General features: G+C 39.7%; 2 protein-coding genes across 3 annotated transcripts; one reads left to right on the top strand and one right to left on the bottom strand.

The window, feature by feature from the left end:
- Window positions 1-2,858: 2,858 nt before the first annotated feature.
- On the bottom strand, window positions 2,859-13,495 carry LOC122395230 (JNK-interacting protein 1). Of its 2 annotated transcripts, none has more exons than XM_043392654.1 (8): window positions 11,829-13,495; window positions 8,652-8,864; window positions 6,880-7,106; window positions 6,008-6,283; window positions 5,624-5,776; window positions 5,123-5,403; window positions 4,857-5,035; window positions 2,859-4,690 (listed from the first exon to the last, which is right to left on the bottom strand). In XM_043392654.1, the coding sequence occupies exons 1-8, from the start codon at window positions 11,909-11,911 to the stop codon at window positions 4,618-4,620; spliced, it is 1,485 nt and encodes a 494-aa protein (XP_043248589.1). In that variant the 5' UTR covers window positions 11,912-13,495; the 3' UTR covers window positions 2,859-4,617. The 2 variants fall into 2 exon arrangements, with proteins under 2 accessions (XP_043248589.1, XP_043248588.1); XM_043392653.1 differs by having other exon boundaries at window positions 8,640-8,864.
- LOC122395229 (tryptophan 5-hydroxylase 1) lies at window positions 6,148-24,218 on the top strand. Its single transcript, XM_043392652.1, has 19 exons — window positions 6,148-6,308; window positions 6,908-7,122; window positions 8,336-8,434; window positions 10,437-10,501; window positions 15,195-15,436; window positions 15,569-15,728; window positions 15,830-15,972; window positions 16,122-17,051; window positions 17,312-17,416; window positions 17,547-17,760; window positions 18,093-18,196; window positions 18,275-18,342; window positions 18,427-18,477; window positions 19,221-19,319; window positions 20,916-20,962; window positions 21,028-21,163; window positions 21,532-21,658; window positions 22,790-23,019; window positions 23,573-24,218. The coding sequence occupies exons 8-19, from the start codon at window positions 16,953-16,955 to the stop codon at window positions 23,922-23,924; spliced, it is 1,632 nt and encodes a 543-aa protein (XP_043248587.1). The 5' UTR covers window positions 6,148-6,308; window positions 6,908-7,122; window positions 8,336-8,434; window positions 10,437-10,501; window positions 15,195-15,436; window positions 15,569-15,728; window positions 15,830-15,972; window positions 16,122-16,952; the 3' UTR covers window positions 23,925-24,218.
- The last annotated feature ends 1,415 nt before the right edge of the window (window positions 24,219-25,633 follow it).

Raw genomic sequence — 25,633 nt, forward strand, 5'->3', positions numbered from 1 at the left:
AACGAAGCTTCCATCAACAAATTGGTATTCTTGATTTTCGTCTTATTTTGGCCTCTACTATCGCTCATTAAAATTTTTGCTAGAGGTGGCCGAACACCCTGTATATTTTTCGTACCATAAGTGAATATTTACAAGGGTTTGAAATTTTTTGAATACTTTTTGTATTAAATTTATATTCAATTTTTACATGTATATGTGCATTTCTTTAATTATAACAATGCAAATGATACAATATCGAAGCAACGCGTGTAAAATTATAAAAAAAATTATTTTAACAAGAGGTGTATAATTCTTCGTAGATCGTCAAGGAATGTTGAAGAATGTAATTGAAATCCGTTCCTCTGTTCTTCCAAACTGAGAAAAGAATCAATAATACTATGTACTACGAGGCGATACCATGCAGAAATTTATAAAAATGTTTGCAGTCATGTAGTCTGGAGCAGTGTAGATGATGGAACAAAAGAAACATTAATTTCGAGAAACACGTTTCCTACTTTCTAATCAAACGAAAAAATAATTTGTTTCTACTTGATTTGTGTTGACCAGTCGAACAGTAACATTTCTAAATTCTCTTTCGAAGTATATTAAATATGAGCAAAGAATAATAAAACGTATGTAAACAAGCATAAATAATAATAAAAGAAAAAAAAAAAGGATGGATTCCTAATATAATCAATGAAGAAATATTATAAATGATTGGGATCATATACATGTATAACTTGTGTCAAGACTGAATTATCAAGACTTCGTAGAAGGTGGAACATTTTTGTAAATAATACTGCCTGAAAGAAATATATGTAGAAATTATATGAAAATTACAGACGTTACAACCCTCCTTTTAATATATTTTTCCCTGGCGTCCTATCTCTTATGTAACATCGCACGAGTCGATTTTCCATTCAATGAAAGAAACAGTTACATATCGTGGTAATGAAATATTTAAAATCACGAGTTATTTATTACACAACAGATTCTTAAAATAATTACAGAACCCAATTGGCCTGCAAAGACAGGATTACAGACCTTATCACATTAAACGCTATCGTACGACTGACAGTATTTTTTTTTTTTCTTCTTCCGGGCTGCGAGTATTTCAATCTCATTCGAATCGTTCAATTCTCGCATTAGTTTTTTGAGCATTGATCCGACAAATTTAATACAACTTTTAAAAACAAATTTTAAACGTATTCGAACGCTGTAACATGTAATAAATAATTTCTACCGAATCGCTGACAAATGGGACTACGAACTAATTAAAATTAAAAAAGCCAATCGTTCTGGCGAGCATAGAATTTTCGTTCGATGCGCATCGTTCAACGCTTCACGATATGTTCACGGAGGAAAGAAGCGTTGATCTTTACCCAATTAACAGCTACGAGATATAAAACAGAAAATCATTATCGATAACAAGGATTTATTATTTCGTTATCGCTACCAAAATTGCAACTATATCGTAATTATATCGTTCGAGCGACGAAGGTTCGAATCGAATCCCCAATTGAACGTCTCGACGAAAAACATCGAAAATCGAACGAGGAACGATGACTCGATTACGCATGAAGTAATCGACGTTTCGCTGTTACGATCGAGTCAACGTTCGGCGTGAAGGTGTCTGGCATAATCGTAACGGAAAGCAATGTTGCATCATGCATGTTTTACTGGATGTAGCAGCATCTTATGGAGATACGAGATAAAGAACATGTTACTCGTCGAAATCGCAACAATGATTTACACGCGGATGATATTAATTTGTACCTGTGTGAGAAAATAATCGGAAAGGCACGATACTCGAGGTGATCTCAATCAAAGGCACGTATAATTGATAGACGATGGTGCAGATAGAATCTCTTTAGCAATGAATAAGCACTGCAATTTCTCTCGCAATTTTTATTCAACATACTGTGTAACCGAGTCGTTTAATACGTATACAGCGTGGATCAAATCCCAAGCACGTGATAAATATCCCCTGAACGTAACAAAAACTTGGTAATTTTGAACGAATCGTAAATGAAATATTTCGTCGGGATATCATTATACAGGGTGTTCGGCCACCTCTAGCAAAAATTTTAATGAGCGATAGTAGAGGCCAAAATAAGACAAAAATCAAGAATACTAATTTGTTGGTGGAAGCTTCGTTAAAAAGTTATTAACGTTTAAAGTGCCGCTCTTACTGAATTTTTTTCTCGAAAATGCGCAAGATTTCGGGGGTATGTCTATTCACCAAAAAAGACTGTAATTGAACCCTACAACCGAAAATAATTTTTCCACAACGATTTGCAATTTTTTAATTTTCTCGAATAATTTCACACCTTCTCTATTTTTTTTCTCGAAAGTGGGCAGGATTTCGCGGGTGTGTCTAATGACAAAAACTGATTGTAATTGACCCCCGCAACCGAAAATAATTTTTCCACAACGATTTGCAATTTTTTCTCTCCGTTGAAAAATTTAGGCACCTAATTGGATTTTCAGTAAGGAATTTTTTTCTCGAAAGTGCGTACGATTTCGGAGGTATGTGTAATGATAAAAAATGATTGTAATTGATCCCCGCAACCGAAAATAATTTTTTTTAAACGATTTGAAAAATTTTTTTTCGCCAAAAAATTTCACCACCTACTCGATTTTTTTTCTCGAAAGTAGATAGGAATTCGGAGGTATGTGTACTCGCCAAAAATGATTGTAGTTGACCCCCGCAACGGAAAATAATTTTTCTAGAACGATTTGAAATTTTTGAATTTAATTGTTAATAACTTTTTAACGAAGCTTCCATCAACAAATTAGTGTTCTTGATTTTCGTCTTATTTTGGCTTCTACTATCGATCATTAAAATTTTTGCTAGAGGTGGCCGAACACCCTGTATATTCGTTCTTGACGACGGATCCATCGAACGGTATTAGCATCTACGTACGAGACTGTCATGAGATCCACCGATCAAAATCATATAATTATTGGTACAAATTAATAATCGCGATTCTCCTATAGATATCGATAATATTTTATTCATTGTTCGGTGCGTGCGATTTGATTCGTACCGTCTGAATGTTCGCGAAACGCTGCAACGCCGATACAGTCGATACAATTTAAATACAGAGGCCAATGTGCGTTTCGATTATAATAGTCGTATACCGACGTGAACGAAGGACTCGCGGAATCAAAGATCATCGTGAACGTCAAAGCCTTATCGTTTAAAACGTAATCTATAATTAACGATTCGTTCGCAAAGAAAGATAGAAAAATATACAAGTCTCTAATACAAGTACAATAAAATATTTTTTTTTTGGCTCGCGTCTAGAGATCGTTTCGTAACGATCCGTTTGTTTGTTTCTCGTTTCGTTGCCACCGATGAAACGTAACACGGAGAAAGAATAGAGAAATGATCAAAACCGTTGACACGAAGAAGCAAACGAAACATTGCCGCTTTTAATCATCGGAACGATCCACACTATTGTCGTTTGTTTTTCTACGTGTCGCTATACGGATATCTTGGTCGAAGGATCGAAAGGTTAACTATTTAGTTCTTATCGGTAGTAATTAGCGTACGTTATTCGAATATTAAAGATCTTTTCCACCCGGTATGTTCAACTCACGTCTCATTGTAACAAAAAGCAAAATTATTTGCAGGATTATATACGATGGATCGTGCTTAACATCAGATGAAGAAGAAAGGGGATGGGGAGGATGTATCAACGCAAACGATTCAATCGAAAAGTAAATAGTAATCGTCGAAAGAAAAATGGCGCTGAATCGGTCCCGTCGTGACGCTTTCCAGAGTTGCCGGGAACATACATATCAAGTATGTATATGTATACAGGGCGTATCTTTTATCCCGAACATCCTAATATCTTCGTTATTTTTATCCGATACGAAAAAATACGTCGGGACAAATTTATTTGATTTATTTTCTTTCGTCAGTTTTTTTCGAATCCCAAAGCTCGCCGCCATATTTCTGCACATTATATATTTTTTATAATGCAACATCATGGTGCACATCGAGGGAAATTCAACGACCGTACCAATGACCTTCGAAAGAGGCAACTGAAAAATTATACATTTTTCCAAAATGATGTCCGTCGGCTTCAAGACATTTTCGGGATATACAGGATATAAAACTATTAATTAAAACTATAAATTTATTTCTTATAGTAAACTAGACATGTAGAATTTTTCAATTGCGTTTATACTGGTAAGATTACTTCGTTCGAGGTTTGTTTGAGAGTCATTAAGTGTGGTCGTTGAATCTGCTTCGACGTGTGCTTCGATGCTGTGTTACGAAAAATACACGCTGATATGTTAAAAAATGGCAACGATTTTGAAAAAAATACCTTTGGACCGGACAAATTTGCCCCGACGAATTTATGATTTTCCGACCACCTTGTGCATTTGTATACATACACATCTTGTATACATATATATGTATAAGGTATACATATATATTTATATAGATATACATATATGTATATGCATGTATATATGTACATATATGTATATGTATAGAATTGGGTCTTTGATTCGCGTCTGTCATTTTATATCTACATCTAAGGTCAGTATATACAAGGGACAAAGGATCGTGAGATTAATCTTTTCCTCCATAGCCGCTATACGACAGGCCAGCAGTATAATCTATTCGATATAGATATCCTCTATCGGGAAAGCAGTCTCCATGAACTTCGTGTAGAACCGGTGGAAAGCACGCCTATGGAAAGAAGAACAGAACTTACAATCTTATTGTCACATACTTCTACCGTTTACGTCCCTGGAATAATTGTTATAACTCGGGTTAAAGTCCTCATCCCGGTTAACGGAATGCAACGATCCGACTAGAGATTTAAAAAACGAAAATGTGCAAACGGTATGCGTACCCGACGGCTTCGGCAACGGGCCTCGTGGATTCTTGACCAATGAACACGTGGCAAGCGAACCTTTGCAAGGTAGGGTGCTTCGTGATGAAGCCGAGGTAGCGATGATCGCGGGGATGAAACGCGCAGAAGGAAACGTTCTTAAGCGAATAGAAATAATCGTGGCAGGGTCCTTGGCTTTTCTGAAAGAACACAATACACGTACCATCGATAAGAGTACACCAGAATAATTATTTTTGTTCTTTGCAGGCTACGGCGATGAAGCGTACCCGCGGTTTACTCTTGTCGACCATTCGAAGACCTTGATCAGATACTTCCAGGATGCAACTCTGCGAGATAGGCGACTTCTGGGAGTTACCAACGATTCTCCGAACTGCTTGACAAACCACGCTGGTACCTTTGTGCGCCAAGGTCTCCACGGATCCCAGGTAACCCAGGAGGTATCGCTCCCATTTCACTTTCGACGCCGTTGGGTCGAAATCACTGTAGTCCATGTCGACCGCGTAAGCCGAAGGGAAGATACCTTGACGACCGGTTCTCAAGTTCACGCCTTGGACACGAAACGAGGATTAGTTAACACGACGTTCGTTCTTTAACCCCTTAGCTTACAATGGCCAAACCTTGGTCTCGCTTTTAGCAGGCACAGTTGGAAATTAAATCGTGAGGCAAGGAGTTAAAGAATATTCGTAGCATTTTTGGGTTTACTAGTTGATCTAACCAACTTGAAGAGCTTCCATAGAAATAGGAATCACCGATTGGACACCACGTACCTTCGCACCACAGATCGTCGGCCTCCTTCTGAACGTAAATAGGATCGCCGATTTCAAGATCGATCTCGTCGTGGTGTCTCGGCACAAATTTGTGCAATCCTCGATGGGTCGCCTCGAGCAGTTCCAGCTGAGTGAACGGGACACCTCCGCTCCCTTCGAAGTAACACGAGATCATTAATTGGCCTGATCAATGAAGATTCTGATGAAACTTTGCAGCTTCACCTCCTGGTACAGTCTTTGATACTATTCGAGATACGAGTTTTACAACTGTTTTACAGTGTGTTTACCTACTATGTTACAGTCCAAAAGCAAAACGAAACTGGAATTCAAGACCTCCTCGTTACGTTTCGACTATTATCATCGTCTCAAGGAGAAAGAAATCACCTGGTGTACTGCTAGGAGAAGCAGAGTCCGTGTTCTGTAGGGTATTGCAGGGTATCGGGGACACGCTTTTCGGCCCGTTTTCCGGCGAGTGGGCGGTGGAGTGGCCACTGTCGGTAGCCAATCGTTCGCTGTCGGGCGAACTGTCCTCGTGGCGAAGCCTCGAATGGCATTTTCGTAACACCAAATGGGGCCGGGTGAGGCTGGAACCGTTGGCTGCGTTCAGTTCGTCTGCTAGGGACGACGAGGATTGCAGGGACATCTGACCGATAGGCAGACCTGTGAAGAACGAACGTCGTATCAAGTAAAATCTGTTCACCAATTTGTACATTCGTCGTTAGTAGCACAAACTTTTCGGATGCATAGTTCCTGGTGTAACCCCTCAAACACTGTATCTCCTCTTGAAGCTACTAAACGACCGTGGAATCGAAGCCTCAACATTTTTGGTATACTAACTACCAATGAGCCACGCGATCGATACTCATCGGTACGATGATAAATGATCGTAGCAATCGTAACAGATGCACGGTTCACGAACAAGTGACGTGACACTTGATGTCATTGTGGATATTCTTTCTTTGCGGTTACCGATTCTGCGGTCAGATCCGCGATATCGTTAAGATCGGTGATGAGAAATGCGCATGAATACGGTCGATTCGTAATCGAGATCGCGTCTTGCGCTTAAGGTCACGTTATTCTAGGGCGATACTTTGTTTACAAAGTCCCGCGTTTAAGAGATCGATGAAAAACGATCGGAGGATGCAGTTACAGCTTTTTAAATACATCGACGTCCGTCTTAATTATAAGTAAAATTTAACTTAAGAGATGGAGAGTGTAGATGGTAGATAGGTGCGTTTGCAATTGGATTTCCTTACATTTTTTCGTTTTGGGGATCTCCGGTAGTCTCCGACGTCTGCGTTCGCCGCTCCCTGGACGATTCGAGGACACGTGCTCGGGCGTCGGCCAGGAGTTCAAGCTCGAGCAGGAGTTGCCCACGTCGCTGTGTCTGTCGCCATTACCGCGGCCGGAAGTGGTGCCTCCACCTGGACCCGGTCCACCGACGCCTGCCGATCGATCCCTGCTGCTCAGTCCACCGAACAAGCTAATGTCACCCAATGGTAGTTGTGTAGTGAGCTAAGCTACCTTTCACCATGCCGTTTGAAGTGTAGATTCATGGGAATTTTCATCATCGCATATTGAGAACGAATTATAACGAATAACATCAGTCATCAGTCAATTTAAAAATTACAATTACAAGTTACACTGCTAGTTAAATTAATAACAACTGGAAACTTGACCCTACTTTGTCGATCGTTACGTAAATCGTTCTCAATATCTTTGGGGAGGGAGATTATTTTTTCTGGAGCCGCAGGAAGACATTGTCTGAGTTACTATTCTAATTTAAAACTGCGTACAAATGTTTTCGGACGATTTCACTTTTCTACCCCCACGAGCAGAGAGAAATCATTTTTGCAATACTTGGATGTTAAAGATATAACCGTCCGGAAATCTTTGTACGCCATTGCTGGTGATGACTTGCCTTTGCCAAGATGCGTTTCTAAAATTGTAAGAATATCGATAACCGTTCTCTAGAAAACGAAATAGGAGAGGGGCTTAAAAATAATCGTGACCTTGATGGAATTATTAACCGGAGGTTCGTGGCAGAGGTTTGAGTAAATGTAAAAAAGATTCATTCCTTCTTGCATGCAGAGATTTACAAGAATCGATAGAAACATTGCAGAACTATCTATTCAACAATATTATTACTCATCAACCGAGTCCAATGACACCGTGTTCGTTCCAACGAGACGAACAAAGAAATATATATTGTCTAAAACAGTGAATCATACGTTTCTTAGCTTCTTAATAAAGTATTTATGGATTTTTTAAAGAAAACATAGTCTGAAAGCGTCCGCCACTGGTGCTTTTACCTTGCTTCTATCTCAAGTGATAAAATGGCGGAACGATCGAATATACTTATACTGCAATGGCGAATATGTGTCTGTATATAGCAGTATACGGTGCATCAGCACTCGTCCTCAATTCTGTATAACTTGGAAGAACAAAAGCCTTGGACAGGGTTCATAAAACTTTTCTTCCTCATTTTCTCAACCGAAATTTACTCCTGAAACTATGGACGTGCAATTAAAGACTACTAAAGTCATCCAACTTGACAACCTTACTTCTAAACTGTTTAAAAAAAAATCCATGCAATAGAATTTTATAAAGAAGTGGCTAAACAGAACTCCAATGCTGGAAGTTTGTTGCTGATAAGAATTTTGATTCCTTTGCTCTTCATAGATCTTCTACTAACTGTATGATATATTTCAGGGAGGACGATAGATCAATCTTGGATGAAGAAAAACGTGATAAAACAAAAATGGACTAGATTTCTGTGATTCAAGAATCCTAAGGACCAACAAAAATAAGGTGATAATCACAGTTTTATTTAATATTTCTAAAAGATCCTTTTTTTGATCAGTGGAATGGGAGTGGAACCTCCATTGATCTACCCTAATTTAAAGTCGTCAAGTTAGGTGGCATACCGTTCATGAACCCAGAATAAAAATCTACCGAATTGTAACGACAAGAGCATCTCACAGGCAAGAATGAGAAAGAAATGGTTTACACTTACGATGTTACCAACCTAAAGTCGCTGTCAGCGACAATCGAGCAGTTGTGATCTAGATCCTCGCTGTCGTCTCCGGAACTGTGCCCGCTCTGGTTATTATGCCGATGAATGACCACCACGTCCTCGTCCTCGGAATCGCCAGCGACTCCGTTGCAAGGTCTGCCAACCTCCGCGTCGCTGCCCTGCGACGAGGTCGGCGAATCGTCTAGCATCACATCGTGAACGAGTCTGTTCCCAAAAATCAATCAGCAACATTAACTCACCGACTACGTGAACGTGCGGAAGATGATCCATATTTTACCTCAAGATCTTTTTATAGCACGTCAACCAGAAATTTCTTACTAAATTCATACTTGACTACAGAGATCTTAAAACGATTTCAAAATGGCTGGCATTCGCGTTATCTGGTCCCGCGGACTGTTCTTGCGTTTCTTAAGAGAGAATACTAGAGTAATAGATTTTATCATGTTTTGTAGAGTTTCTCTATTTCAAATATTATAATTAGTAATTTCAGGCATGTAGTCTGTTAATATTGAAATCTACAAAACGTGATAATCGACCAGAGATAGGATCTAGCATCTTACAAATTTGTACAAGTTTTGTAGAATTTCTCTATTTCAAATATTAATAATTAGTAATTTGGAGCATGTAGTCTGTTAATATTGAAATGTACAAAACGTGATAATCGACTAGGGATAGAGTCTAGCATCTTACGTAGTGTGCATTATTATTTTGCGTTTGAAGATGATTTTGTCTATGACACGTTGAATGGTTTTCAAGTATTATAATTAGTAATATTAAAATCTACAAAACGTGATAATCGACCAGGGATAGAGTCTAGCATCTTACAGAGTGCATTATTATTTTGCGTTTGAAGATGATTTTGTCTATGACACGTTGAATGGTTTGGATTGAATTTTCGAAGAGAACTTGATGTGTCGTGTCTTCGTACGTCTTCTGTTTAAGTATTATCCATTTAAACGATAAGGTGGATCAAAGCTCGATGCGCTGACGCGTTGAATTCTCGAAGAACACTTCGTCACGAACGAGAGATACTCGAACATTGGTGACCAACAGGTAAACGACAGTTTTAAAGAGGTTTCCTTGCGTCTCGAGCAAAGGAATTGATTTGTTTTGCCTGCTCGTGGAGTTTATCGTCTAAAAAGTACATTTCTAAAGCAGAACAACTTTAAGTGCATTCTTAAACAAAAAACTTACGGAGCAGTGAAGCTTGATTAAAATTTGTTATACACGTGTGTGGTTTTGAAGCGTGCGTTCACCTTAAATTCGTAAATTCGTTTCGCTGTTTTCGTGATACGCTTCGAAAGGTAACTCTTTGCTGGGAAAGAAACGAGGGCATCCGATTAGACGATTAGCGATAAAAACAGAGCGCGACTGCTGGCCATTAATAGCGGTCTAGTTTCCCTAAAAGTCAAATAATCAAGATTGACAAGTAGAATGGAAGTAATTAAGCGGACCCGATGGGATCGTATCGATTTTATTTTATCCCTTTTCGAGCACCGTCGAAGTAGATAAATAAAATCGTCGTGTCCTGATTCGTTAGAATTTTATTTAATACGTTTGGGTTTACAGATAATGTTTACTCCGTGAAATAATAGTGTTTGAAGATTTATCGGATAAGCGCGTGATTAGTGTACGACCATTAGTCACTGTTTCTACTTCTACCGATCTGCAAAGTCGAACTGCACGCTACTAGATAAACATTTAAACTCGATTGTTTTTTAATACATCTTATGAACAAATTTTATTCTTGCTAATCAATTTATTTATTTTTTCCAGGAGGTATCGTCCCTTACCAGGAACAGAAAATCGGAGGTAACTACCTAACGAGAGGCGGATCACAGGTTCTTAAATAATTTTATTGCACGCTTGTAATATCGTTCCAAGTTGCACTGTAAAATTTTGCACGAACTTACGGAATGACCTAGTATTATTCGAACGAAAGTTTGCCCGCCGCTGGTCTAAACCTGACGGATTAAAGACGCAATGCAGCCTAACCAGAAACACGCATCGAGACACTTGGAAGAACAGAGTGCAAACGCGTAAAAAGTATATAAAATTATTAAATAATTTTAATTTTGTTCAAGAGTCGAGTCTCTTACACTGTTCTTTGTTTCCTCGATGACGTAAATCGAATCCCGTAATGCGTCAATTTCTATTATTGATAAACAATATCTTGCACGTTCGTTCACACCGGGTCTCGTCAACTGATCATTTAATGATCTTTGTAAAAAAGAAACGAAACTTGTCACGGTTTTTTATAACGCATCCCTCTCTCGAGAACGTTCACTTCGTGGATATTTCTACTTGGAACGATTGTAAAATTTGCCTTTGTGCCTTTGAAGGCTGCTAGTTCTAAAAACGAATCATCGAGTTCCTCGTTTTGAACTAGCAGTCTTCAAAGGCACAACGCCAACGCAAACACTCTTGTGTCGTGGTCCTCAGGATACCTGGGTTACTTGTGTCTGGTATCCACTGTAATTTTGCCTAGCAGATGCAGTATTGAAACTAAGAACATCAAAGGAGCGTTTCGTTGACATTTTGAAAGTCTACAAACGATAGGTCTCAATAGGGATCTCGATTAGAAAACGAACAATCAAGATCCTCGAATTGACACTCACGATCGAGGCTCTTCGTCCTTGGAGAGCACTGCTGAAAATGCCAACAGAACCCCATTGTCCAGGGATCCTTTCACACTAACATACGGAAGCCGATCTCTCGAACGAGACAACTTCCTGCGCGAACGCTCTCTCGCATGCTCCGGTGAAAGAGATCCTGGTTCTCGATATCGACTCCGAGGAGTGGAATCGACAGGCGAACGCCAGACATAGGGCTCGAGCGTCTCAAGGCGAGCAGACACGATGTGGGCCATCCGTAGCATAGTTGGGCAGAATTTGATTCGAGTAACAGAAGCTTCTCGATAAGATATTTGAATTCTTGGTCTCCAATCCGGAGAATTCAGCCCATCTATGCGACCCGTGGCCAACAATGTCGCGCAGATTTTTGTACCGTCGGTTGACAGGTCACTCGAAACTGACATAAGCATGTTCGTAGATTCGTTCGATCGACTATGCTGGGAAGGACGCGACGACGAAGACCACCGCACGGTTTGGTCTAGCGATCTACTCCGTTCGCGTTAAGGCGTCCAGCCTGCTCGACGGTTCTACTCACGTGTAATTGGAAAGAGGCGCCTTGAGGTGTTGGGGAAGCCTGTCGAAGTACTGGCGAAACTCCTCGAACTCGGTGTCGGCCATTGCGAGCAGTCGGTGGGAAACACGGGCCACGGGGTCGATCGGTCCTGAAGGCGGCCGTGACGGCCTGGAGGATTGCTGCTCGTCGACCCCCAGGAGAACGCAACGGAGAAAGATGTCGCTGCCGTTTCAAGAGGGGGGAGACGACGTCGCGAGACGACGGACGCTTCGACGACGCTCGCGCGACGCCCTATTGATTTATGCGTGGTGGGCGTCGCGCATACCCCCGCGTGGGATACGCGATCTTCGCTGCACGCCACCAGGAAATCGAACGGACGGGATACACCGAGCCGACCAAACCGAGGCCGTGGGTCGACCGAGACGCGCCGCAGTTCGCTCGATTTAATATTTCAACCGCGACTCCGACGCATCCCTCCAACGCCACCCTCCCAAAAAAAAAAACGCGCAGAACCGAAAATATCGACATTTCGCGGCGATCTTTCCCAGAGAAATATCAAAGACCACCCATTAACTAGTTTAGCGTTAGACGATTTTCAAAAACTACCGGGGGGTGGGGGGTAAAAGCTTTCGAAATAATGAAATGTCGTACTCCTCTCGAATTAATTTTTTAACTAACAGACAAGGTCAATATTGACTTTTACTATTTTTAATTTTAATTCCTGGAACCATGAGAGAAAGTTTAACTTTTAAGCTCCGTCATCTTGTATTTACGATACAAACGCTGACATATCGCATCCCTCCAACGCCACCCTCCCCCCCAAAAAATGCACAGAACCAAAAATAGCGACATTTCAAATATCAAACACCACTCATTAATGAGTTTGTCGCGAGACGATTTTCGAAAACTACGGGTGGAGAGGGGGGGTGTAGAAGCTTTCGAAATAATGAAATGCCGTACTCGAATTAATTTTTTAACTAACAGACAAGATCAATGTTGACTTTTACTATTTCTTTTTTTAATTCCCCGAACCATGAGAGAAAAATTTTAACTTTTAAGCACCGCCATCTTGTATTTACGATATAAACGCTGATAAAGAATCGTCGACAGCATCGAGACGCATTTTTGTTGCCAATCGGGAATAAAAAGTCTTTCAAGGGCGAGGATCCATTGACATTCTTTAGACTTTCTTGTTGCCGAGTTCGAAAATTGCAACCGACACGGAGTTACGGGAGTAGCCGGGGGAATTTATTTTTAATGCAGAAATTGTGGGAAGAGGCATATATACGATTCGACTCTCCCTAGGGAGAAGCTGCCCTACTCTCGAATAGTGTACAGGGTGTTTCGGAGCTATTGGTACAAACTTGCCCGGTCAACTCCGAGACGTTCGAAATTTGTATCTTTAGGCTATCGTATCATCGATAATACTGTATAAAATTTATTTCGACCTCTTGAGAAGTATTTCTGTAATTCAGCGTTTAGAAGCGTAAGAAGCTATTTTTAATCGGTGCATTGAAAATCGAACAATTCGATATCTCAAAGATGTTACCAATTTTTGTCTCTATAATTCTGTGACCTCCTGTAGGCTCATCACGTATCGATGAAAATGTATTTTACGACGCAAGTGGGACAACTAGCTAACAGGAATAGAGCTGTTCAGGGATAGGTAGTGGGCATAGGCGACCCAGGGCGAGTAATTAATGTCGGTTAATCGAGTTAAAGAAGTTCCAGGCATCGAAAGTTTAAGGAGAGCAACGTTTGCACGCAGTTCATCGAGCGGTCTTAGGTTTCTTCTTTGCGATTTGTAAATTGTCTCGATGCAACAGAAATTTGCCACGTCCATAATCTTATAACTAAAACCGTTTCAAATTCGTGAATTTGAAAGCATTTTGAAGCAGACACAAATTCGTACATTTCGCAAACTTTTAGAAAGGCGTTCTTCAAAAAATAAAAATTATAATCATAATATATTCTACTTTGTGTTAAAATAAAGACTGACGATATTAACTATTGGGTGAACCGATGGAACCACGTGCAAAGGCTCGATAACGTTACAGTTTTAAAGCTTCGTTAGAGTAATTAAATACGTTCGAAATTTTCTTTTAGAACCATCACCCCCTCGCTTTGGAAAATATAGCTCCCCTCATTGTGTACAAAACTTTTCCCTCGTTGCTTCTCCTCGTTCCATATTACGTCTAGCCTCTTTGTTTGAATCAGTTACTTCATTCGTGCTGAGAGAGCGTTCCAAGAGGATCTTTCTGTCTGCAAACAACGAATATCCATCGTCTTGCTCTTACTTAGAGTTCCCCGACTATTTTTGCTAATCGATTGAGTCCTTTCAAGTGGTCGATTCGTATCCCTATTTCATCGATGGTATCAACAAAGGGTTAAAAATCAAAAATTAAAATTGTTCTAAATATTCTGCTTCCTCTTCTTTATTTACTTTCGACTACTTGGTCATTAGCGACGATACTGCTGATTTCCTTCAACACTAGAACCACCAAAGTGGTCAAAATGATCCATTCGTAGTTTCTAATAAAAATTGTAAAAGAGTTGTTCAACTGGATTTTCGAAAATTTATCGTAGCTTTTTATAAGAAAATTAATAAACATTTATTTCCATTGCATTATGGTGCAAATAAATACACTATAATTGTTGGTAATTTTAGTGTTAAATATAATTTTTCATCTGATCCATTTCTATCAGGGATAGATCGTATTATATTTTCTTAACAATTCTGTTGTTCTCCATTCATATAATAGACAGTCGATCGTTAGAACTGCTCGAGTAATTTATTTAGTCAAGTATTTTATTTAGTCTTGGGACAAAAACAAAAATGGCACTGACTGTTCTTTTATTGGTACTCTTAGTATGAACAATGAAGAATTTATCCGCGAATGATAAATGTTCTCAGGGGAATCTATGCAGTTTAGTTAAATAAAATTAACGAGTAATGTTTGGAGGGATGATAGAGTACATTCCACAAATACTAAATGAATAACAATTTTAAATTAATTGAGATATGCATGAATGGCCGACTAACCTTTCCAGAAAGCTATATTTGCAGCCCCCCTCAGTATCGTAGGATGCTTGAACTCACTTAAAATGGGAAAGGCGAGATCGTTGCATCGTTAAATCTGAAATAAATTAAAACCTGCCATTAATGAAATCGTGGATCGAATGGTAACACCATTTGGTCACCGTTTCTCCAACAACCGATTCAATTACCATCGTGCTGCTACGATTATCCAATTTGTAGAAGTACAAATTAAAGACACGCGTTAAAGAATGTTAAAACAAGTTACATGTGCAACGTAATATTAAAACTATCGATTCACTAGCATTTATTCGTCGCCCGAAAAGTGACTAAATTCATATTCGTTTCAGAAACGATCCTGTTTCTTCGATCTTGATGTACCCGGTCTTCGTCCTTCGAACAATGGAGGAAATTAGGAACGTCCAGCTTCGAACACAAAGGAATATTCTGACGAAGCGGATATCTAGTTTTGCGGAGTAATCTCTGTGTGAAAGGTACAGAGCTTTGAAATGCGGGTGGTAAAATGTTGTAACACCACTAGTAAACGTTAAATTGATATTGTATCCTCGTTGGACCGGGTTAAATCAATATGGTAAGGATAAAAGGGCAAACACCTCTTTGCATTTAATTTTAAAACCTAAAGACCAACTATTACTAAATAAATAATAAATTAAACTATTATTAAAGAGTACAGATTTATTTACTAATGTTATAATATTTATAGGAATTCCCATTCGTGGTCAGAGACGATTCAGTGACTGGCAGTCGCGACCATAAACCAAGGATCCTCTCCGCGAATCGAACGATACTCTCAATTCTCTTAATGCCATAGGAACGGCCGGTATAATTTAGCGAGGGGTAGAGTCGGTTGGTAGCTGATAGTGGTAAGTGATGGACATTGGTAATGTGCTGCATCTGCTTTGCCAAGTAACGGAGGAGACTCCCCGAGCGTTCGAGCTTTTATGAAACCCTCCCTTTGTTCTAGGAAAAGAAACACAAACCGTGGACGATCGTCTCGTTGAAAAGAAATTCAATTCTTTGGAGGAGAATTCCTGCCGCGAACCACTTTCTCGTTTGGTAGCCGCGTTTGACATTTACCATGAAGCAAGACTCGCCATCAATGTTACCGTACGTTACAGATTTCAGCGATAAATCCTCTCGTAACCGTACAAGTTATTTTCCAAATGCATGTACCATTCGTTTTGGAGTTATAAGTCTTAGAGTCCATGTCACATATGCTTAACACGAGTTGCGTTAACCTTCCATCTATATTTCAGGGTCCATAACACGGAATTATCAGCCTCAGAGTACTACGACTTAGCAGCAACTCAGCCAGGGACAGGGTCGCCCTGTAATCAGTATGAAACTCTCAAGTATACGCCTAGGTGAACCTAGTTATTTGCAGATCTGATAATAAAAAAAGGCTGGTTAGCAAAAGGAAGAAAAATGGCGGCGAAAAATCGGTACTCGTCGCGTTGGAAAGGCGATTCGTGCCTCGTTGGTGGCCGACTAATTTCGCCTGGCCCGGAAACCCAGAGTCTCGGTCTACTGCGTGCTCGAATCGCAAAGAGGAACAGATAGAGTCGAGGGGGGGGAGGGTGTGAGAAAGTAAGAGGAAGATCGAGAGCCTCGGAATAAAAGAAACAGCCCTTCCCGGTTGGTTTCCAGGAGACCTTGCAATCTCTTCTCTCGTTCATCGCCGCGCCAGCCCTTGCACCACCCACATTTCGCGGGCTCCAGTGACGTCACACCGAATACATTCTGCAACCGGCACAGTTACGGTTAAATGGGGTGAGCCCGACACTCCGCTTCAACCCCATGAAATGTTTTATCCGACCAATGGGGAAAACCTCCTACTACCGTGCGTCGACCAATCCCGGTGAGATCGTCATTGAGAAGGACGCGTACGCGGAGGGGACCGAGGTCTTAAGAAGAGCAGAAGACACCGGTGCCGGGACACTGTTGCTCCGTGGCCCTTAAACGGCTGAATCGCTCGACTCTCCTCCGTACGATCGTCTCGATAGATCACTGTTATCGGTTGAACCGTTATTTTCGCGACACGTTACGTTGCAGACATTTTAAGAGTCGTTTCCTCGAAGGAGATCGTCATGAGTGGATCGGGTAAAGGGCTGCTCGGGGTGTGGCTGTACAGAAGAGGCGAACAGTGGGCCATCAAAGAAGGAAGCCCCATACACAAGCCCAGCGAAGTTAGTTGGTCCCGAAATGACCACGACTGTCCAGCTTCGATTATGTCCAGCTTTCCTGACACGTGTGAAATATCAAACATAGTTACTCGATTCGAATCTAGTATTCAAAGATTTGAACTATTAGAACTTCGGTGACAAGAAGTCGTAGAACTTCGCCATTTTAAGAGTTTAATCCTATGGAAAGCTCGGTGAAATCCAAGTCGGACAATTGCTGGTCAATTTCGAATCTTTGTAATGTATGGACGCGTTCTCTCGTTCAGATCCCCATGGTGGACCGTCGACCGGGCAACGACAACAAAAGCTCCGTCGTTTTTTCGTTGAAGAATCAAGTGGGCGGCTTGGCGCGGGTACTGCAGGTCTTCCAGGTACACACGTTGAAAGTTAATCGAACAGTCCTCTTCATCGTGCAAAAGTTTTAAAAGTCAACTATTTAATCTCCGTTCGATAAAATGTTCCATCGATTATCTAAATTGTTTTCACGCATGTGGCGCGAAGGATCTGGGTGTAAACGTTGTGCACATCGAGTCTCGTAAATCGCTGCGCCGTGGCTCGGAGTTCGAGATCCTGGTCGACGTCGAGTGCGACTCGAGCAGGATGGAACAGTTGACGAGGATGTTGAATCGCGAAGTGGCGGCCATTAATTTGGCGCAGTACGATCAGATGGGGAATATACCCCACGGTCCGTCGCTTTCCGCCGCTCCGAGTTTCGGTGAGTCCTCCAACGTCGTCGATAATTAAAAAAAAAGACGATCTTTAACACATTGACTGCCAGACCAAAACTGTACAATTTTCTGAGGGACCAGAACTTCGATTTTAGACAATTGTAAACTACATAACTTAAAATTCATGAATTCTATTTTCAACTTTAACATTTCGTTCTGAGAATTAATTGTTCCAGTTCCATAGTAAAAAATCCTGTAAAGTCAAAGTGTTAAAGAGCATCTCTGTTACCAGGTAACACGACTAAAATTTCATTCGAATCGACTACATTACGATTAAATTGCTTGTTTGATTGACAAGACTCTGTGTATTTATTTGCAGATTTCAGTGAAGTGGACATGCCCTGGTTCCCACGAAAAATATCGGATTTAGATCAGTCCCAGAGAGTGCTGATGTACGGAACCGAATTAGACGCAGATCATCCTGTACGTTCGCCTTTTTGTCGATATTATTTTATTGAGAGTGGATTTAGAAACTGGTCGAATTTGATTTAATTGTTTAAGGGCTTCAAGGATCCGGTGTATCGCAAGCGTCGCGAACAGTTCGCGGACATCGCGAGCAGCTACAGATAGTACGTTAAAAATCAGTATATTTCCTGCGAAATAGATCGAGATTGATCGTAGAAACACTTTTAACTCGATCGTTGATTTTACAGCGGCCAACCGATTCCTCGCATTCAATACACGCCGGAGGAAATCAAAACGTGGTTCGTAAAATTTATTATTATTTTACTTACTCTGTATTAAACACTAGAAAATGTCTGTCTTGAGGAAAATATATGTAGTCTTTTTAACAGTTGTTTCAACAATGAAACGCGAAGGTATCGAAAATATTTTAACTACGTTCAAAGTTATCGAAAAGTACATGAGAAATCGAAATCTAGAAAATGATGAAAGTTTTGCTCGTTAGGAGAATTCCTGGTACGTGTTTCCGCGAGCACGAGGCCAATCAGCGACGAAGAAAAAGATCATCCTCGTTCGATAGATCCCGCGAGCTCTCGCCCACGATTACGAAACAGTTTCAGAACCTTGCCAATACAGAACGAAGAGTTTACCCTCCGTCTTCGTTCGCGACGTGTGAACAAACTAACGTTGCCCCGCGTTGAATGCACCCCTTAATTGTCCTGATTCGATTTATCTTCGCGATCTTGAAGCGACTTCCCTAATCTAGTTTCTCTCGGATGTGCACAAGACAAGCGCAAGTAAACCATCTATTCTTGGAAATACACGAGTCGTTGAACAAAAGAATTTTAATTATTAATCGTCGTCGTTTACGGGAGTATCGATATAAATGTTTGAGAAACGTAGTCGACGATTTTTAAAAACCATATTTGCACTGACATAATTTCACCGTGATCCATCGATCGTATTTAGCTAATAATTACACCCAATGAATGGTCTCTGGTGTTTGTATAATAATAATAATTATTATTATTATTACGTTTTTCAGGGGAACTGTTTTCCGCGAATTGCATCAGCTCTACTTGAAACATGCTTGCAAAGAATATTTGGAGAATTGGCCAAAGCTGGTGAAATATTGCGGTTATAGGTATGCTAGGTTTTGATTAAATTTAATTAATATAGTATACAGGGTGTTGGGCCTTGGGAAAAATTTTAATGGGAATTTATAGACGCCACAATAAAAATTATTAACGTTCAAAGTTACGTCCTTACTGAATTTTTTCCTAGAAAGTGGATAGGATTTTGGGGGTAGGTCTAATTACCAAACATTATTGTAATTGACCCCTACATCTAAAAATAATTTTTTTAGAACGATTTGAAAATTTTTAATTTTGTCGAAAAATCTCACACATTCTCGAATTTTTTTCTCGAAAGTGAGAAGGATTTCGAGGGTATGTCTAATGATCAAAACTACTTGTAATTGAGCCCCGCAGCCGAAAATAATTTTTCCAGAACGATTTGAAATTTTCTAATTTTGTCGTAAAATCTCACACATTCTCGAATTTTTTTCTCGAAAGTGAGAAGGATTTCGAGGGTATGTCTAATGATCAAAACTACTTGTAATTGAGCCCCGCAGCCGAAAATAATTTTTCCAGAACGATTTGAAATTTTCTAATTTTGTCGTAAAATCTCACACCTTCTCGAATTTTTTTCTCGGAAGTGAATAGGATTTCGGGGGTAGGTCTATTCACCAAAAATTATTGTAATTGACCCCTACATCTAAAAATAATTTTTCCAGAACGATTTGAAATTTTTCAATTTTGTCGAAAAATTTCACAGATTCTCGAATTTTTTTCTCGAAAGTGGATAGGATTTCGGGGGTATGTCTATTCACCAAAAATTATTATAATTTACCTCTGCAACTGAAAATAATTTTTCCAGAACGATTTGAAATTTTTTTTTTTTCAGGCACCTACTCTCCGCCGATTTTTCTTAGAAATTAGTTTTTGATTTTTAGTAATTTTGTTTGACGCTCTACAGAAAAGTTGTTTAATACTCTTTCGTAGGTACCCATGAACTCTACTTCCTCCTAAAATTTCAATCCAATATATTCACTATTGTAGGAGTTATGGCTGTTTGAAAATTTGCCCATCTTTATGGGGGTTTTCTGATTTTATGAGTTTAAGAAACAACTTTTCGAATATTTTTAGAATTTCTACATATTCTTCATAAAAATACGCATTATTTGCCTTTTGAAACTTTAAAATCGTCCAATTCATTCAGAAGTTATGACATTTTAAAGTTTCGCGTGACATTTGTGGGAACCAGAAATTACATTTTCGGTAAGGAATTTTTTTCTTAAAAGTACGTAGGATTTCGGGGGTATGTCTATTCGCCAAATATGCTTGTAATTGACCCCTACAACTAAAAACAATTTTTTTAGAACGATTTGAAAATTTTTAATTTTATCGAAAAACCTTCACATCTTCTCGAATTTTTTTCTCGAAAATGGATAGGATTTCGGGGGTATGTCTATTCACCAAAAATGATTGTAATTGACCCCCGCAAACAAAAATAATTTTTTCAGAATGATTTGAAATTTTTTAATAACTTTTTAACGAAGCCTCAGTGAAGAAATTGATATTCTTGATTTTCGTCTTACATTGGCCTCTAAAATCTTCACTTAAAATTTTTCCCAGAGTTGGTTGAACACCCTGTATAATTTTCCACGCTTCTTTCGCAGGCAGGACAATATACCGCAACTGCAAGACGTGAACGCCTTTCTGAAACGTAAGTGTAGAATAAACGATTCGACCTGAACGATTAAAAACGGAGCCTCTTTGTAACGTTGCCAGGAACGACTGGGTTTCAACTTCGACCTGTTGCCGGCTACCTTACCCCGCGAGATTTTTTAGCCGGTCTCGCTTTCCGTGTATTTCATTGCACGCAGTACATTCGACATTCGTCGGATCCCTTTTACACCCCTGAACCGTAAGTAACTCACAAACAACGATTACGATTCAACAAAAAGATATTTACCGCTCCAGAAGACACTTTAATCCCTTAACGCTCATATTTCTCGGGTTAATCAACAATGATCAGTTTTCTTTATTGGATTTGTTTCTAAAATATATATCTAAAATATATCTAAATATAATTTGAAGGAAAATAAATATTATCATCCCTTAAACCGTTGGATTGATCAAATATTGTTTTTGAAAGCAGTCAGACTCGGGCATGTACGTTAAGGGGTTAAATTTCACGTTGTTTCTCTCTTCTTATTACACCAACGCTCTTTCCACCTTGTATCTCATTTTTTATATCAATTTCATCCTCGACTTTTCTTTTATCGCTCGCAGAGACTGTTGTCACGAATTGCTGGGGCACATGCCGCTTCTAGCGAACCCAAGTTTCGCTCAGTTCTCCCAAGAACTTGGACTCGCATCTCTCGGAGCTTCGGACGAGGACATCGATAAATTGGCAACGGTAAACGTACCGTGTTTGTGGTAGTTCCTTAGTTCCATTAAAACTTTCGAAGAAATTTATTTCCACGTAACGAAGGAGACTATCCAATCAGGCATAGTTTATTTTATAAATCTTTCCACCCTTAACACATTACCGACCGATAGCCTATTAATCGAATTTTTTACCGACCAACGCTTACCGACCGATAGCCGATTAATCAACCGCTACCGGTCGGTAAACTGTTAACACTAAATTTACGAGCATTGATCGCACGTATATTTATTGATACCTTTCATGTTGACGATTACTATTAAGAGGTTACAAATGAACACGTGTATAAAGTTTATTTGTACCAAATTATAACTATTAGAGGTTACAAATGAACACATGTACTGTCCTCCGCTCACTTGAAGTCCCGCGGAAGGAATGCGGGAGAAGTAGAAGGGGCACACGTATTCCCACGCACACATTGGTCTCTAGCTCGCTATTCGTCGCGGCAGTTACACACACATGTGGACTGCCTGAGAGCAAGTGAGCAAGACAGATAAATGGGCGGTCCGACTCCCCTTGCCCCTGTGCCGTCTCGCGGGACTTCAAGTGAGCGGAGGACAGTATAAAGTTTATTTGTACCAAATTATAACAAAACTGATTAATAACAATATCATAGGTTATGGAATATTACAAGTCGCCTCATGGCCATGAAACAACATAAGAGCGTTCACGAACGGGGAAACCCAATTCCCCCTCGCTACCCAACGGTTGCAGGCCCGGCAACCATGCCGACATTGGTCGCATTTCCAACAATTACCTTAACACTTTACCGACCGATAGCCTATTAATCAACTGTTTTATCGGTTGGTAAACGTCGACCGATAAAACAGTTGATTAATAGGCTATCGGTCGGTAAGCGTTGGCCGGTAAAACAGTCGATTAATAGGCTATCGGTCGGTAAAGTGTTAAAATACGATTTTTCTTTTAATTAGAATATGTATTCTTGCCATTGCATCGATCAAATTCAACATGAATCGTTGAAAAATAATATTTACGCGTTCTGCAATTTTAAATATGGAATCAAACACCCATCAAATTGACGGCTTCTGTAAATCTAGTGTTAATCTGTGTCCCATTCTCATTATGTTTCTCTTGCTTCAGCTATACTTCTTCACCGTGGAGTTCGGATTATGCAAACAGGACGGCGTGCTTCGCATTTACGGGGCTGGTTTGTTGTCCTCCGTTGCAGAACTGAAACACGCGGTATCCACGCCCGAGAAGACGTTTCGATTCGAGCCGGAAATCACTTGTAAACAGGAGTGCATAATCACTGCGTTTCAGAATGCGTATTATTATACGGATAGTATCGAGGAAGCGAAAGAGAAAATGCGGTAATACATGCTCCTACCACCAGCAATTTTTTTACCAATAAAACGACAATAATAGATCGTATAAAAAATAATCGTGCATCTCTGACTAACGGAATAATAAGTACACCATTAAATGTCGAGAACATCCCTATCTGTTCTATATCGGGACCAGCCCTGGGAAAAATTTTAATGGGAGATTCTGGAGGCCAAAATAAGACGAAAATCAAGAATACCAATTTGTTGATCGAGGCTTCGTTAAAAAGCTATTAACGTTTAAAGTTGCGCCTGTAGATAGGCAACCTACGCACAGCTGCGTGCGCACGATAGTGGCGTACTGAGTAGAGTGTCTCGTGCTGAATGTGAGTCACTATCGTGCGCACTCAGCTGTGCGCAGGTTGCCTATTTACAGGCGCAACTTTGAACGTTAATAACTTTGTAACAAAGCCTCGATCAACAAACTGGTATTCTTGATTTTCGTCTTACTTTGGCCCCTAGAATCTCCCATTAAAATTTTTCCCTGTATCTCTTTTGATTTTTAAAGACTATGTTAAAACGTGCGATTGTACTATTTTAGATCGTTTGCAAATGGAATACAGCGTCCATTCGGATTACGCTACAATCCATATACGCAGTCGGTGGAGGTCCTAACCGACGCTCAAAAGATCACCGCGGTGGTCAGTGAACTTAGAGGCGATCTATGTATCGTTTCGAACGCTCTAAAAAAGATCCACGAACAGGATGACACGGTGGACGTCGAAAGGATAACCAATCTTTTAACCCACGGTTTCGAAATGGCTCAAGATAATTCGTCATCCGACAGCGATATCGATAAAAGCCCGAACGTCGAAACGCCGCAGACGTCCGTGTCGGGCGAAAATAAAGAAAAATTGCCTTCCGGCGACAATACGATAACCGCGAGAGATTAAATAGTTCTTCTATATAGACGTGTTGAAATGTAATGCGTGTTGTAAATTGTTATTAGTTGGAGGACGTTATGTCTGTAAATGTTATCTGCGTATAAGAACCGTTAGAAAAAGAAACAAACTAGATGTTACGTCGTGTACGGTGCAGACCCATTGACCGATCATGGCAACAAAAAGAATGCGCCCTAATAGATGTGTAACATGCATGCGTGAAATAATTTATGCTTTGTAGGATATTTATCTGGCCGATTGTTGAGGCCACGTTGTGTAAAAAGGAAATAAATTCGCAGTTACGTAACGCAGAATAATCGAAGGTCGCGACGAGTTTTAACATTCTTCTTCTTGCTCTACAATTTAATTTATTTATAGAACGTGCTAGCAAAATTCCTTTTAACGAAGTTAGAAACGTGCGAAACATTCCTTATGTTTATATTAATACAAAATAAAAAATCATAGTACATATATATAGATATACTTTTATGTATACTTTTATACTTTTTATTTATTTACATACTCCTCTACATTTCCCATTAATTTCCACAATTTTTATTCATTCTAAAGTACCTTATAACTGGTTCAAATATTATACGAATCTTAATTAATATTTTATCAAGCTCTTCGATCTTTATTACTATATTTGGGCAAAAAAGTGCAAAACTATAGTATCGCCATCTAATATCAGGGATTCGTACTGCTAAAATGCATATATACTACGAGCTCACGCACACAAACATGGTCTATCATTGTGTTAAAATCTGCAAAGAAACAGTATCGCCATCTAATATCAGGGATTCGAACTGCTAAAATCGTCCCAGGATCACAGAATGTTAGTGGAGGTATCCGGAGTACAGCTACCCCCACTCCTCCTACTCCAGATACTCAATACATTAATTATTCGCTAATAACTCCTTTTCTGTAATTAAAATATGAACTTTTAGAATCGAAGAATATAGTACAAACCCTTGACAACATTCAAGGATATTTTTCAGAACCATTCCGCCCGTAATTAACAAGTTATTAACGAATATCTGAAATCGGAACATCTACAACCATATCACTGGCTGCTTTAATCGATAATTTATCAACTTTTCAACAATAACACACATATTTTGGTTATTACAGAAACAAGTAGACATCTCTGGGAATATTTAAGGATCAGTTTTGCAACGCTCCTCGCTCTAATTAATTAGTTATTAGCGATAGATTCCTAAGGTGTCGCGTTAAAGGGTTAGAAACAGTGTGCCGCCTTCCGATATTCGTTAATAACTATTTAATGAGGCACGAGATGGTTTTAAAAAGTATCCTTGAATGTTGTCAAGGGTCTATACTATATTCTTAAACTCTAAAAGTTCGTAATTTGTTCCCGGGAAAGGCGTAATTAGTAAATTAACGAGCAGTAGTTAATTACGAGCCGAGAAACGCATAGTTGCTGTTTTCGCCGCTAGATGGCGCCACAATAGATATGACTGATTTTAATGAATCACTGCTCGATAATTTACTAATTACTCTTTTCCTGGGAACAAATTATGAACTTTTAGAGTTTAAGAATATAGTATAGACCCTTGACAACATTCAAGGATACTTTTTACAACTATTCCGCCCGTAATTAACAAGTTATTAACGAATATCGGAAGTCGGCACACTGTTTCCTACGTTTTAACGCGACACCTTAGGGATCTAAGGCTAATAACTACTGAATTAGAGCGTGGAGC

The sequence above is a fragment of the Colletes gigas genome, unplaced genomic scaffold, assembly GCF_013123115.1.
Source record: "Colletes gigas isolate AHSC1104 unplaced genomic scaffold, ASM1312311v1 Colletes_gigas_Sc00005, whole genome shotgun sequence".
In the NCBI taxonomy this organism is placed as follows: Eukaryota; Metazoa; Arthropoda; class Insecta; order Hymenoptera; family Colletidae; genus Colletes; species Colletes gigas.

Coding starts and splice junctions, on each gene's coding strand:
- LOC122395230 (XM_043392653.1), bottom strand. CDS start 11,911: ATGGCCGACACCGAGTTCGAGGAGTTTCGCCAGTACTTCGACAGGCTT. Junction 5,036..5,122: donor TCGACAAGAGTAAACCGCGG/GTACGCTTCATC, acceptor GTGTTCTTTCAG/AAAAGCCAAGGACCCTGCCA. Junction 4,691..4,856: donor CCCGTTGCCGAAGCCGTCGG/GTACGCATACCG, acceptor TTCTTTCCATAG/GCGTGCTTTCCACCGGTTCT.
- LOC122395229 (XM_043392652.1), top strand. CDS start 16,953: ATGAGTGGATCGGGTAAAGGGCTGCTCGGGGTGTGGCTGTACAGAAGA. Junction 19,320..20,915: donor GTGAAATATTGCGGTTATAG/GTATGCTAGGTT, acceptor CTTCTTTCGCAG/GCAGGACAATATACCGCAAC. Junction 21,164..21,531: donor CCCTTTTACACCCCTGAACC/GTAAGTAACTCA, acceptor TATCGCTCGCAG/AGACTGTTGTCACGAATTGC.